Source organism: Solea solea, chromosome 7 (genome assembly GCF_958295425.1).
Source record: "Solea solea chromosome 7, fSolSol10.1, whole genome shotgun sequence".
NCBI classification, from domain to species: domain Eukaryota; kingdom Metazoa; phylum Chordata; class Actinopteri; order Pleuronectiformes; family Soleidae; genus Solea; species Solea solea.
In genome coordinates this window covers 22,869,418-22,884,750 of record NC_081140.1, presented here as the reverse complement: position 1 = coordinate 22,884,750, position 15,333 = coordinate 22,869,418, and the positions used below count along the sequence as shown (strand labels likewise).

General features: G+C 42.7%; 2 protein-coding genes across 2 annotated transcripts; one reads left to right on the top strand and one right to left on the bottom strand.

The window, feature by feature from the left end:
* Positions 1 to 6,145: 6,145 nt before the first annotated feature.
* Positions 6,146 to 8,844, top strand: ttc36 (tetratricopeptide repeat domain 36). Its single transcript, XM_058635024.1, has 3 exons — positions 6,146 to 6,335; positions 6,565 to 6,753; positions 8,518 to 8,844. Exons 1-3 carry the CDS (start codon positions 6,230 to 6,232, stop codon positions 8,784 to 8,786), a joined length of 564 nt encoding a protein of 187 aa, XP_058491007.1. The 5' UTR covers positions 6,146 to 6,229; the 3' UTR covers positions 8,787 to 8,844.
* Positions 8,845 to 8,929: 85 nt separating this feature from the next.
* LOC131463232 (F-box only protein 40) lies at positions 8,930 to 15,186 on the bottom strand. Its single transcript, XM_058635023.1, has 4 exons — positions 14,003 to 15,186; positions 13,670 to 13,702; positions 11,716 to 13,560; positions 8,930 to 9,775 (listed from the first exon to the last, which is right to left on the bottom strand). Exons 2-4 carry the CDS (start codon positions 13,670 to 13,672, stop codon positions 9,593 to 9,595), a joined length of 2,031 nt encoding a protein of 676 aa, XP_058491006.1. The 5' UTR covers positions 13,673 to 13,702; positions 14,003 to 15,186; the 3' UTR covers positions 8,930 to 9,592.
* Between the last annotated feature and the right edge of the window lie 147 nt (positions 15,187 to 15,333).

Here is a 15,333-nt window from a genome sequence, read left to right as displayed (position 1 = left end):
AACCGAGCGGCTCCTGAGACAGACACCATCTTGGCTCTGCTTGTTTTATGTCTTTTGTGTTGTCTGGTTGTTAACACGTATAACGTCATTCATTTTCAGGCTGCGGAAAATATTTCCCGGTGTCTATTTTTTGACTGAAATTAGGTGAAGCTTGTTTGACTGAACTCCTGTGAAGTTTGGAATCAAACGTGTGCCTTATATAAGAATTGCATTTGTGCCAACGCTCATGCAGCGCAAGCCCGGAGGGGGAAGCATTGTGGCGACAGCTTAAAAAAAAATATTATGTCACGTCTATTATGTCATATTAATCATATTGTTGTTGCATGGTCGTGCGACCTGATCCAGGTGTTCAAATCTGAATCTACGGAGCTCTTAAAAACGTTGTATAAATACCCACCTGCAGCACGGCATCTCACCATAACTATAAATTGTAACATAAATTCATGACAGCGAGCCAATAAATTTCGGATGAGCCGATCATAAAGAGTAAAGGCCACAGCTCTAAAAACGGCTTTGTCCATCTTTTGGGAAACCTGATGGATGGTTGCAAACGGCGGCGCTAACTGTCGAGGGTAGAGAGCTCGGATGTTTGTTCCCATTCATTTTCTTTTAGGGGTAACAAGAACTTCCCCCAGAGCGTGGTGAGATAACAGGCTGCGGCACAGCGGACTCATCAGTGAACCGTCATCTGGCAGGGATGGAAATTTGCTGCCTGATAGCCGCTCACACCGGGGATCAGTCGTGTTATTACAAATAAACGCTATCATGTTGATTTTCCTTTGGAATTAAAATGACATTCATATGTAGCCTAACAACAATGCGAGCTATAGGAAACTGCGATGAGATTGGTGTTGATTTATCTCACCACATGGGAGACATTTGTGGCGCCTGACGGCCTTGCCACATTCAGCCTTGCTTAACCGTCAGCCCGACCGAGCTTTTCCACATTCTTCCACGTGGGCTGCCATAAAAGTTGTTTACAACTTTGCAAAATTGTCAATAAATATGACATAAAGTACAAACTCGTGAGCTGTTGCAGCGCGAAGCCCGCGTTCTGTACTGTACATGTGCTGCTTTCCAATCGAGCGGTTTCTGCGATCCACCAATGAAAGTGAAAAAAGGAAAAAACATAATTAACTGAGACTTATGACAGACAGGGCGTTTAAAAACTAACCCTGGCAGGAAGTCGAACACCATGGAAACAGTCTCTGTGCATTCAGTGTGTGAAGGACGTTTTCCCGATGACGCTGGTTTATGGTAATGAGTGAGTGGAGCATCTCCTGAAGGGCATCGGCTTTGAGGGTTCGATGGAAGATGATGAGGCAATAACAGCTTTGAAATGCAATTTGTTTTGAATGCAAATGCACACGAGTGGACCTTTTATGAAAATGGACCTCATTGTGTGGAGGCCTCCGTCTTAGACACATCAGCAAGTGTTTGTTTTGTGATTTTAAAGCTGACATCCTTTCTGGTATTGAGATGTCACTAATTGTCACACGCTGGACCTTTACACTTTAAACCACTGGACTCCTCCGTCGCCTGTTTGCCTTTCCTTTATTTTCCTCGGGCTGAGTCATGGTGGATGTTACAAATGTGCCATAAACAACCAGCATGGACGACAGCGCAATCATTTTATATCACCGCTTGCACGTCGCACTTGAAAGGGCTGCAGACTCAGCGACTAGACTGTCAAAATAAAGCGTTTCAGAATGAATTAGCGCTCCCACCCAGGTGTCATGATTCTATCACTGCTAGTTGGAGCTGATAAAAAGTCTCTGTGTATCACAGAGTCCTCTGGCCTTAGGAGTGAATGCCGATTGTATCTATTCCCACCGCATGATGTTATATAAGGTTTTCAACCATCATTCTGCAACGGCCTCCTAATGTCTATGGCAACGGCAGATGTATGGAATTGAAATAGCTTGTGTGTTAAATGAAGATAAAACGCGTATACTGTTTATTTCCTTAACCCCTGGCACCTCTGCAGTCTCAGGGCAGATTAATCTGTCTTAATCCAGCTCAGAAGTCCCCTGCACTGCATGGGCGTAGTTCTTTGTCATCAGAACAGGTCAGGTATCGACACACGGACGTCTGTTTACCTCCACAGGGCGCCGGGATTATAGGGCACGAGCTTTGATGTCAGATTCACAGACAGTGGTTGATGAATTTTGATGATCTAAATCCATGTTATGAAGCAAAGGGACAGCCCGAGATAGAGGAAGAAAAGTCAAGCACTTCTATTGCAAAGTGTGTTCCTTTATATTTGTACTGAAGAGACTTGTTGGAGTTAGAAAATGATCTCTGGTGCGTTCATGAAGGTCCGCGAGGAGCTCAGACGTTAACAAACGTCCGTCCCGCTTTCTAAACAGCTCAGACTAATACCGCTGTCTCGTTCAGTTAATACAACAATGCTGCTGCAGTCAGATTTAATCTGTCTTTTGTCTTTATAATTGCTCAGAGGAAATACACAGGGTGTCTTCATTGCTTTATGTTGTTATTAGCTTTTACAGCAGCACCGCCACGGAAGGTCAGTGTTTTTTGATTATCTCTTTATTTCCCTTTTGGCCCGAGCAGACTCCATCCTCTCAGCCGCTTGCTTTTTGAAAGTCTATAAACACGGCCAGTGTGTTTCTCCCCATTGACATAATCAGGTTGAGTGGTGCTGATGCAGTGACATTTTCAGTAATAGGAGACTGATAATCCTCACACAATTGCTTCTCCACTTTTGCACTATAGCGGAGGCCTTGGGGGACACACACACTGTGCCGATGCCAGAAAATCTGTGGCTTTTTCGAGTGACCATGAACATGAGAGCCGGGCCCTCACTCTTTAACTCTTATTACCCTGTGGAAAATGGGAGTTCTGCAAGGATCAAACCGTCTGTTCTGACTTTGGTGAAGGGGGAGGGGGGGGAGTGTCGAGTCTGGCGGAAATAAAAGCAGCAAGAGCTCTCTCAAGTGGCAAAAGAGAAAACTTCTCTTCTCCCAGCAAATCAAGAAGCATTTCCTTCCCTTAATCCTCTTGGATATTTATCATTCAGGCAAATAAATGACTTCAAGGGTTTACAAAAAAAAAAAAAGCAATTAAAAACCTAAAGACAGTATACTTTTCCAGATCAGATTTTTTCCTCTGGCAGTTAAATTAGATGTCAGAATGGCCACAGAAGACAGCGCCGGAGCAGTGCAGCAGTAGATGGTAAAATTAGGTACTTAAAACCTGCAGCATCCGCAGCATTAGTCAAGCAGGTGTCGTTAAGGCTTAGAATTTTCCTCCTAAATGAGTCTCTTAAGTGTGGGTTTCGCAAATACTCACTCTGTGTAACAAATAAAGCATTTTTTTTCCTTTTTTTTTTTTAAATGGATTGAGGAAAGTGTGAAGTTATTCAGCATTTTTTTTTTTTAAATATAGTTTCGCTGTTTTAAAATGGATGAAGGGAAGTGTGAAGTTATTCAGCATTTTTACAGTATCTGACTGCATGTACGTCAGTCATGTAGCAACACATAGGCAAGTGCTGAGATTATTAATTAACAATTGTAATAACTAATGAATCATTTTGCCTCGCTTCACAAATGCCACAATGAGGGGTTTGGTCGCTTAGATACATATATTGCTTCAAGCTGTGGGACGTAACACAAATTATGTTCCCATTGATGGGAAACTAGATGATAAAGCTAGTGCACACCAGTGGGATGAGCCACTTTTAAAACATCCAAACGCTGATAGTCAGGCATCTACAATACTTGCAATGGATAGATGTCCTTAGTTTGTCTATGTACACCCTATTGGGCCCTATGATATACGGAGGCCCTTTTATCTTAGGGCCCAAACAATTGCCTGCTTTGTCCACCTTCTTCCAACGCCCCGGCTCTATAAAAAATGATCTAATGTTGAAAAAAAATCTAACTGGTAGATAATTAAAACATCTAAAGCTGCTTTTTCAGATTGAGTGATCATGTCTTTACCTCTCCGGTTTTTAGCCTGACATTTCCATCTCATTAGTTGTTTTATTTGAAGTTGGGGGATTATGAATTCCTTGTAATCAGTCCGCTTCATTGTGAAACTCCCAGTTTCACTGTATACCTAAGTATGCGAGACAGCTTTCATCATGAAAACATCTTTTACTTCAGACACAGGGAGTTTGCCGTGAGAAAAAGGGCTCCACTTCAAACGCCTTCCCTTTGCCTTACATCCTGTTCCAAATGAATATTTTAGCTCCCTCGCGAAGATAAATGCATTATCAGCATATAGGTGTTACATTAACACCATAATGTTCACTTAGTCATAAGGTACTACTTTAAAACATGTCATTCTCACTCACTTTCTGTCCTACTCATAATGAACAGCAATATCCCCCCAAAAATGGAATTAAAAACCGACCACAAATCCTACATTAATAACAACCCGGGGACAGCAACCTTTTCAACTTCACATGGACCTTGTCCTTTTAAAAAAAAAGTCCCATGAGTCTGCGCCACCACCATGAGCTCTCTGTTGTTCCAGATCACTGCTGTCAATAATTGGTAACAATTGAAAAAGGCTGTGAGCTGGAACATTTTCATTTCTGTGCCTCACTTACACACATTCGCTGGTGTGTCCATGTCCACCCGTACTGTCCTGATCGACCCCACTCTGTAGTCAAGTCACCTGCCCTTATTTGTCGTGATGCTATCTGTTGTTACCCACCTCTAATTGTTGGATGCAAGGAGGAGACACTTCTTTTTTTTCCCCCTTTCCGATTTACAACTTTGCAGGAAAACCAGGCACCGTATTCTAGCCGTAAATCATAATCTGATGTCTAATTCACGCACAAACAAAAGCAGGACTGGATTAATGCCAGATGGGAAACTAGGATGTGCACTTACAAGGAAAACACATGTTTGAGGTGGCATTTCATGAAATTGTAATGCAGAGAACACAATCACTGCAACATATACCACCGTATAAGATGAGAGCGTTTAGCCCAGATGGTTTCATTTAAACAATTTCTCAGGCCCAAAGAGATAAAGCCATCCAACATTTCACTTAAAGCAAAAGAGAAGGATCAGAGGAATAATTTACCATCTCTTTATGCAACGCTGTCTTCTAAGAACTGTCTCTACGACTAAGTTTTTTTTTTTTATTCTCAAATGTATAAAGTTTTATTTTACTCTTAAAAGCCTGAACTTTAATTCTCCCTGTACATGAAAGACACACTCATTTTGGACTGCAAGTGCAAAATGGCGGCAGAACAATGACCATTTAAGAATGTGTGGCGTCATTAAGGATTCCTAAGCATCGAGGTCTTACGATTATAAGCCCTCCTTGTCGAGCTGTCAACGCGCATCACTCTGTAATTCAGCAGATGCAGCTGAAGGCTATTTCAAATGATTCATTATGAAATGTCAATTGTCTACACCCCGTGCCGAGAATAAATCTTTGCATTTAACATCGGTGAAGACACACGTTTCCATGAATTTAAGAAAAACTGAGCAAATATGCAAGATGTACTGATAACACAGTGTAGTGACAGCAGTTTTAATGGAACCGGTGACAGTTAATCGCTTTCAGGCAGGTACAGGTGCACGTGTCAACAGGGACATAAAACTAAATCACGGGAGATGACATAATGACTGGGGAAGGGGGGACAGGTGTGCAAGTGATGAGCTGCAAGCCAGGTAAAGTCTGAGGACACCTGGTGGAGAGACAGAGAGTAGCAGGTGACAGGGACAGAAAGCAAGATAAAAAAAAGGGAAGTACTATACACATAATCATTGCTATGTTATAACTCTATTTATAAATATCTTGTCACACTATGTGCATCTGCTAAACACAGTATCTTATTTATTCTTTTCTTATTTTAACCTGTATTTATTATGTACTTGAGTGACTGAAACGTCCAAATTCCCCCATAGGGATCAATGTTTTTTATTTTATTGAACAACTAAAGGTTTTTGGCATCTAGTGATAACTGAGCTGAGGTTCCCAGATAGAATAATCCCTGACAAAACGTCCACTCCGTGTCTTCTCACATTACAGTTGCAGCAGAGCAGAATGTTTCGCTGCATTTCTGAGTTAACCAGAAACACATGGGCTCAAAGTCCAACGCTGCTTACGCCCCCCTCTTTGATTGGCTGCTGGACATGGCAGATTTTGGGGAGAAGAGGAATTCTCCACCCAGCTGTAATGCTGCTGTTTTGGATTTTTCCTCCTGCGTTTCCCTCCCGTCGCTTTCATTGCAGACGCTTTTGAGATGGCCTCAGAACATGACAGAGCTGTGCTCCGGGCAATATTCAGTCCCACCTCTCCCTTTGGAGATGTCCCTGGCCTAAACCAAGAGGAGGAATTAATTGATGATGGTGAGCATGAGCCTCTTACTTGATGTGTCTCCATGTATCATCTCGCAGCTTTGTATTTTTATCATTTCATAGCATATTGGGCTCATTTGAACCCATTCCATTCCTGGACTAAAAAGAAACGACATTTTAATCCAGGCTGAGTCCTGTGTGACATGTCTGTGTTTTCTTTGCCATGGTAGCTGTCAGTTGAGTTTGAGCAGTTTTCAACCTGTTTATCTCCCCCTGCCAGAGAGTGGCTTTGACGCAGAGTTGCTGAAGCAAGTGAAAGACTTGGAGTTGCAGGGAGTCTCTGCCGCCGAGGCTGGGGATTTGCAAGCCGCACTTCAACTGTTCAGCCAGGCAATCCAGATCCTGCCCCAGCGAGCCTCAGCCTATAACAACCGGGCACAGGCCCTGCGGCTGCTGGGGGACACAGCAGGTAAACATGCCTTAGATTCAAGCACAGCTCTTCTCATAGACAATACAGTGTTTGCTGTATAGCAGTGATTTGTCTGTCTGATGCATTTTTGTAAACGGCGTCACTCTAGCTTCAGTTTGACTCAAGACTGGCAGGGTTTCAAGCAACATTTTTTTGTCATCATTAACCAATGATTCCAACTTCAATCAAGTGACTTGTGTTTGACGAATCACAGGTCAGTTGAGAGGGACAGGGCACCTCCTATTGGTTGCTCCATTGATACTACACTACCTACGCTGCAAAACAACTTAAAGCCTGGGGAAATGGATCAAAAAGAGAATCAGATTGCGTCCTGTCAACTGCCGTGTATTTTAGGACTGCATGTGGTGGGAGGGGCTTAGGACAGACTGGCTCCTTCCCAAAAATGTTAGTATTGAATGGCCAGCGGATGAGAATCAACTGTTGCTATACACAGTTTGTTTTTTGTGACCCGATTTCTTCTATGTACGTACAAAAGTGTGGCTGCTGTGGTTGCTATACCTGCCATAAAATACAAGAAGATGACAAAAGACAGCTTAAAAAATGTTTATTTTACTTGAATAACTATACTAAAATGAAAGATAACATGAAAATGTGTGTTTATTTTTATAATAACAACCCCCAAAATGAAACTAATACATACATTTAGTAAGAATAACAACTGTACTGAACTCTGGTGTGTCCTCACATCCACATTCAACTATTTCTCGAACAATCCCGAGCGCTCTGTCAGTCGCGCCGTGATTTCAGTAACGCCGCGTCTCCTCATTCACGTGATCTGTTGCTAAATGTAGAGCTTCTAACTTTAGGTGGTATTTTTTGGAATTTGTCAGTAACCTGGCGCCAGACATTGTTCATCACGTTAACGCTGACACACAAATGACCTGAATGAACTGCCCACAGGTCCAAAACAACAAGGGGGGGAGGGGCGGGGAAGGTGGGCGGAACTGTGTTCATGTGATGACAGAAGAGGTGGTGAGATGAGGTCAAAGATCTGAGAAAAATTATCCGCCACTGTGTATTTAACGGCATTATTTTGCAATACATGCTCACGTCCTGAGTGATCTGTCCCTGAAGACACTTTTGGACTTTGCTTTTCAGTGCATTCAGTGTTTTTACCTCCTGTCGTCACATCACCTGCCCTGATTAGTTCCACCTGTGTCTTGTTAAATGAATCACGTCACCTGTGTATTTAGTCTCCCTCCTGCCACGTGTTCAGTGCCAGCTTGTTTCTTGTTTGTTTGTCTTTGCCACAGTCCTCTTCATTTATAATGTTCCTGTAGTTACTTTTAAATACACATTTTCCTTTTCACTACCACAACAGTCGTCTTCCAGTGTACCAACCAAGCCAGGAATCTTGATTTGTGGACTCAGATCTTAATTCTAACAGCTCATATTAATGTAGTGACTGAAGTCAGAGGGAATTTTTGCAAGGAGGGACTTGGAAACACTTGCAAACTGAGTCTATAGATCTCTCTGTTGCTGGAGTAAAAAAACTGCAGCTGTAGTGTTTAGGGCCAAAATGCATATACTGCCAATGCTCTAACATTTTTAAATCAGTGCTGGAGACTTTCCTTATTGATGTTATGGGTTAGATGTGAACATTCCAATAAAATGTTCCTCTTCTGCACCTTGACAGTGAGAGTTGCAGTACATTCATTTAACCCCCTACAGGACCACACTATCATTTAAAATCCTCTCTCTCCAGACATGCATGTGCCTCATAGATTTCTTTTCTCCTCCCAGGAGCGCTGCAGGACCTGGGCCAAGCTATCTCTCTGAGCGGCGGCACTGGGAAAACTGCCTGTCAGGCGCTGGTGCAGAGGGGCCTTTTACATAGATTGGCCCGTCAGGATGATGCAGCCAGAGCAGACTTTGAGAAAGCGGCTGCGCTTGGAAGCGAATTTGCTCGACAACAAGCTGTAATTCTTAACCCTTACGCGGCCCTGTGCAACAAAATGTTGTCACAGGTGATCAACCAGCTGCGCAACCCAGAAATGTCTGAGATGCAGTGATTTATCACGTGTATATCATTTTGTAAAGAATCATAGGTTAATAAAATATTTTTTTTTATTATTGTTTATCCTCCAATGCCCTTTCTATCCCACGGAGCAAATAAATCACACAGGCCAACTGAGAGTCATATTATACACAATATAATGTCAATGACACGCACTCACATCACAGAGTCTAAATCAGAAACAGAGCTGTTACAGTCTCACGCCGCTGTATTAAATCACCCACGACATGTGGGACATGTGACATGCTCAGCATCCAAATATCAGGCTTGTTTTATGGCGTGACGCCATTCCATACCGGTGAGTGAGACACTATAGCTTTTGTCCAGCAGATGGCAGTCTAACCACACTGGAAAACAGTCAACATGAACAACATCTGTTGTTCTTGAGTGATCTCTCACACAAGACTGAAATAAAGTGGAAATAACAACACATGACACACACACACAGCTCTAATTTTAAACTCCTTAAGGGAAAATCTAAATAGAATTGTCTTAATAAACTCCACATCAACACATCATTCTTGAAACATTCTTTCTCATTGCAGGGGGGAAAATAATTTGTGAAGATCTTACGGAGCAGTCGAGGACGTGAACATCACATAATATTATAATTGCATTTCATGCCACAATAAAAATCTGCACACATGCGTCATGTGCCTGCAGGGGCTTCAGTGCAAACACAGCTCTAAACTCTCATCTGTTTCCATCAGCAGCTGGATAACTGTATGTGGAGGCTTTACATCAACTTTCATACAGTATCACATCAGAGTGGTTGGTTTCTCGCCCACTGAGCTGTGTGCATTATCTCTTCTGCCTCACTGCTCCGTGTTTGTCTCTGACCTCTCCCAGGCAGGGTAACACCACCGGCTCAGTGCGCTCCTCCCTCTGGTAGAAGGAGCAGCATTTCAGGTGTTCTGACATGGAGGGAGTGTTGCCGAGGCTCCATCTGTCCACAGAGGAGAACAAAGAGCTGAACTCCCAAACCTGCAAAAAAAAAACATGAGACAAGAGTTGGAGTAGGTGTAGGAGGCTGCTGTCAGGGCATCAGTCAGTTGTGCTGCAGCTGTACGGCCATGAGGATGGATGTATTTTTAATATCCGTGGAATCTAGATCACGGAGTATTTTTATCACATGTCAGGGCATGTTGTTATTTCTAGTTTCATCCATTATAGATTTATTCAAATGATGCCCCCTCATCGGAGGGGGGCAGCAAATACCCAGCTGTCACCCACACAGCCTTTATCAATGCTGTGCTCCCATGAATGATCACACATCTGACTTGTTACTGCAGCGCTGTGTTTACTGGCAGCAAAAGCCTCAGGCCATTCTTCATTCCTGATATCGTCAGCATGCTCTGTGTCCTGTAATCACTGCACGACCGAAATAGCAAATGTAAGAATACACAACAACACATATTTATATATAGTGTATAGTGTTGTTGTTTTCCACCCCATGTTGTATTGTTTATTTGCGTGTCTGTGGAATATCTAAGATTAAAAAAAAAAAGTAACTTAAAGAATAAACAAAGACAATTATTGGAACTTAGTAAATTCCATTACATTTTATCCAGTTCTCAATTTGAACTCTTTTTACATTTAAAAACTAAAACCTCTTCAGTCTCTTCTTGTTACATTCTGAATCTGCAGTTGTGCACACGTGACATTTCATGTAGAGATGTGCTGCTACACCAGAATCATGAATTATAAATGGCCACGCAGCTTAAGTCGACAGTGCAGATCCCTTGAATTTTTTAACCTTAAACAAGTCTTGTAATCCCTGCAGACATGATTAAAGTCGCCTCCGAACGTTCAGGCAGCTGCTGCAGCTGCAGCGTCCATCTGCAACTGTGCAGGGGCTCAGACCGCAAGACCAGCAGGCGTCGCCGTGGCCTAATGGTCTGATCTGCAGGGTCTAAAGGTCTGACTTAGTGGTGTAATGAAGACAAAGCATATCTGCTTTAATTCCAGCTGCCGTGGGTGACCCCCCCCCACACCCATCCTCCATTTTTCTTCATCCTCTTTAAAGTCAGCTATAGATAATCCTGCCATCAATACCTCAGAGTATGACCAAGTTTTGTTTTTAATGTTGTTAGTTTTCTTCCCTGTTTTTAGGTTATTCAACTTCAATAGAAATGTCCCTTATCAATCCTTTAGCAAAACCCATTGCTCCCCAGGCGCAGATACTGTAAGTGCTGCCCCCAGCTTGTGTGTGTTCACTTCTAGTGTCTAATAATAAGGATGGGGTTAAATGCAGATAATTAGTGTGTGTGCAAAAATAACGTCTTATCTCTGTGTCACATCATGTTTGTTTGTTTTTTTAAATGAAAGTGAAGGGAAAACTCCAGCAGGAATCCAATCACTGTTGTCGACACGTCCGTGTTTCAGTCTGTAATATGTTTGGAGAGAAGTGCTGAGAGGAGGAGGCTGCAGAGTGTTTTCAGTGCGGCAGCTGCTGTCATGCTCCATGAATGACTGAAATGTTCCACTGACAGTGAACAGAAAGCTGCCAAATACTAAACAGAAACCAGTGTGGGAGCCTGGCCTGTTTTAACGCCGCCTTCACTGACATCAAAAATGAGATGGAATCATTCAATATAATTAAGTCCACAAGGAGGTTACACTTGTGGCTGTGTTTGTCTTCTTTATATGTATTCTTTCTATATGTAATATAGGACAAATGGATATTAAACTTAGATGGGAATGTAGGTTATGGCTAAAGTAAGAAATGATTAGATTTTGGTCGTGATATGAACTTGTTTTAAAAAACCTCAATCGATTCAAGATTGTGTTGTGAGAAACTGAGCAACTTTGACAGATGTTTGCAGATGAGTACTTTCCCTAGTAATTATATTACCAGGAATAGTTATAAAAAATATAAGTGGTTTGTGCAAAATAAAACCCTCAAGGATCTCAAGGATACTTGCTTTCTTTCGACATTTCCAGGAGCTTCCCCCGTGGGAGTACGTCTTCTTCTTCCACTTGAGAGACACCATCCCTCTCTCTTGCAACAGAGTGGCACACAGATCCCTCATCAGATGGGAGACCTGTGACAGCTGAGATAATGTGAAACTGTCCAGGTAAGCGGCAATATGCTGGAGAATCTCCACGGGCAGCGCGCCCAGTGGATCCAGATTACATGCACCTTTTCTCCGGGGGCTCGAGGCTTTCCCGCCTTCGCAGGTGGACGAGGGCACTTGTGGCTGGAGGACAAAGGTGCTGACATGTGGGCAGAACTTAATTGCCGCTGGGTGCCTCGCAGGCTGCAGCCTTGTCTGGGTGAAAGTACAGCCGAGGTATGCTAAGGGGCAGCGTTGTTGCAGCCAGCCGCTAAGCGAGGCCTGTATGTCAGAGTGCACATTCTTGAAATGAGAGCGGTACTCGTCGCGGCGAAAGAAGTGGCCACACATGTAGCTGAAGGCAGAGCTTGTCCTGTTGTGTCTTCTCGTGACAGATTCTGCTTCGATGTGCATGTAAAGACACGGGGGTTTGTCGGCAATGACGTCGGCGAGGGACGCGTCTGAGTCAAAGGGAGCCGAGCTAAAGTCGTACGTTTGTGTTCCTACGTCTACATAAATAGCGTCTACGCTCGTGCTCTCTGAGATTAAATGTCCTTTGAGTTCCTTCTCCAGGGAGCACAGGAGTGTGGCACTAACCTCGTCGCTCTTTGGGAGCACGGGAACTAATAAGTCCAAGTCTCCAGTGTCCACGCTCTTGTGTTCGGACTTGCCTTTGTTTGCTGGGTCTTTCAGGGAAATGCGCTTGGCTCTGTAGCTGGTCGGAACGTTGAACGTGCGGACGGTTCGAACCTCGATGGGCTCCAAACTCCCATAAACAAAATCCTTCTCTTTTGGGGTGCAGGCTGCAAGTTGGCCGAAGTTAATCAACATGGCTCCATGGTGCACCAGATACATGTTGTATTCTGCAATGTTTACTTCTCTGCCTAACCTCTCCAGAACCCCGTCTTGCCATGGCGCGAGGCCAGTTGCACCATCCGTGCTTGAAGCAGCAACAGAGCTCTCGTGATTCAGTTGTGAGTTTCTTCTCGCTTCCTGACAGTTTGCTGTTTCCTGATCCTCCCTCTTCTTTCCCCTTCCATCCTTCGTATTCATGTTCTTGACACTCTCCTTGCATCCTCCCATCTCTTTTGTAAATATTTTCTCCCAGGAAGCGTAGTCCTGAACGCTCATTGCAGAGGCCCTCTCCTCTTGGATGACTTCATTTTCTTCTGTCTCTGTGCTGCTCCTATCGGAAGAACAGGCTGTTTCCTCTGCAGCACGGTTAACCTCGGAAACCTTTTCCTGGAGGACGGGCTCCTGCTTCATCAGCTCGGGGAAAATATTCTTCATTTTTATGGATCGAAACAGCACATCTTGGTCCCTCAGAGCCGCAGCAACGTCAAGGTGCGGCGCAGTCTGACAGGTTTCGGAGACATTTCTGTAAAAGGTCAGATCCTTTTCAGAAACAGGCCAGCGGTTCCACTCCTGGGAGCAGCAGACTACACTGGCAGGACAGACCTCTAGGTGCTTCGCCCGTCTGTGGCGCAGCATCAAGAGTGGGCATCCGTAGATGACATTGAGGCAGGGGACTGTCTCATTAGGACAGAGAAGCTGATGCTCGTCTTGCTTGCACAGATGGAAGGTGAAGCCGCAGTTCTTGGGACATTTGACAACCAAGCATGAAACTGAACTCTGCATCGGGGCTCTACAGTGAGCATTGTAGCACTTGTCACAATGCTCGTGACGCCCCACTGGCATCTTTCTGTTCTTCACCTTCACAGATGAAAACCATAAAGCAAAGCAAAGCAGATGTTTTGTTACAAAATACAATTTCCGTTCAAGTTAAATGCAGATTCCAAAGAATGTAAATAAATGCACTCACCATTGTCGTTCACCGAGAGGAAAATGTGATCATCTGAAAAGTTTCATGTAACAAATAGTTAGAACAAAACAGTAAAGAATATTGTCATATGCTTTTTATTATTATTATTATTATAGTATTATTATTATTATTATTATTATTATTAGTAATAGTAATAATAATATATATAATAGTAATATTATTAATAATATTAATGATGATAATAATAATAATAATAATTAAATACACTCTACAAAGTCTTAAAAAGAAAATTAATTAAATGTTAGCCAAAAAGCTTGTTTAGTTTGATGAAATAAAGTCAACAACAGGGACAATAACAGTACAATTTCTCACCCTTTGTTCCTCTGTGCCTGTCACCTTGCATTTGCTGGCACCTCTGAATAACCTCTGCACTGTGTCTGGACATTATAAATAGCCACAGCAGCGGGGGCAGACAGGCCAGTGGGACGGGGGCACTATTGTCACACACACACACAGCCATTAAGAGCCAAGGTCAAGTTACAGCGTCACTTCACTGTGAGAGGGTGCTGATAATAGCAGGTGATTTAGGGTCTCAACAGTTTAACAGCAGCAACAGTGCGGCGTGACACGTCATCGTCTTCTTCACGTTCAACCACACTGTCTCCCTTGATGATCCCTTGACGTTTCTTTGAAATGTATATATATAATGAACAAATTCATTAGACCACGTGTCATAAAAACATTTAGAAATCTTTCAAAAACTTGTCTGAAACTTAAAATTTTCTTCTCAATTACTCAACATTTAACCACTAAAACCATTATTGCTGTTCATGAATGCAAATAAATAACGTATTCAATCAAGAAATAATAATGTGCTTGACTAAAGGTAAATTTCAATATTCATGGATAACAATAACAATTGTGTTCAAGCATTACAAATATAGCTTGTACATGTACTCGTTCATTAACCATTACAGAAACAACAAAAATGATTTTTATGATTATCAATGCTGTTACTTGCGGGCAGCTGTGACATAAACTTTACATTGGTGGTAGTCGAACACATTTGTTAAGCACTATATATGTATATAATGCAATATAACTTCAAGATGGTATCGCTTTAATTTCTTTTCATTGGTGACATTTATAAGCTTTATTATGACTGATCATTTACATGGTACAGTATTTTGGTTACACAGTGATAAAAGCCTTATCTGTTATTATCAGTGTCCTCCACTGGATGTCAGTCACACACTTTAGAAAAACTCAACCTTTTTCCAGCTCGAGCAGTTTGTGCCAAGAGAAATTTTAAAACATGGTTTATCCTTTTTTTCCCCCGCCCTGTCTTTGATATAGATTTTGGGTCAATTCAAAGTCACCGGATGTATGTGCGGTTGATTATGAACCAAAAAACGGAGACATTGCAGGACTCAGACGTATTTCTCTTAAGTTATAATCAGTTAAAAATAGAAACTGTTGTGAGGCAAATTTTGTGCATTCGAGGTGTTTGGTCACTGTCGCTGTGGCAAGACATTGTTTGGAACACGTTACTTTTCCCTCAGGAAAAAAAAAAAAGTGAAATAATCCATCCAGCCATCCATTTTCAACCGATTTATCCTCACGGTGGGTTCTGATTTACCTAATCCCCATATTGTTTTTGGACTTTGGGAGGAAGCCAGAGAACCTGGAGAAAGCCAGAGAAC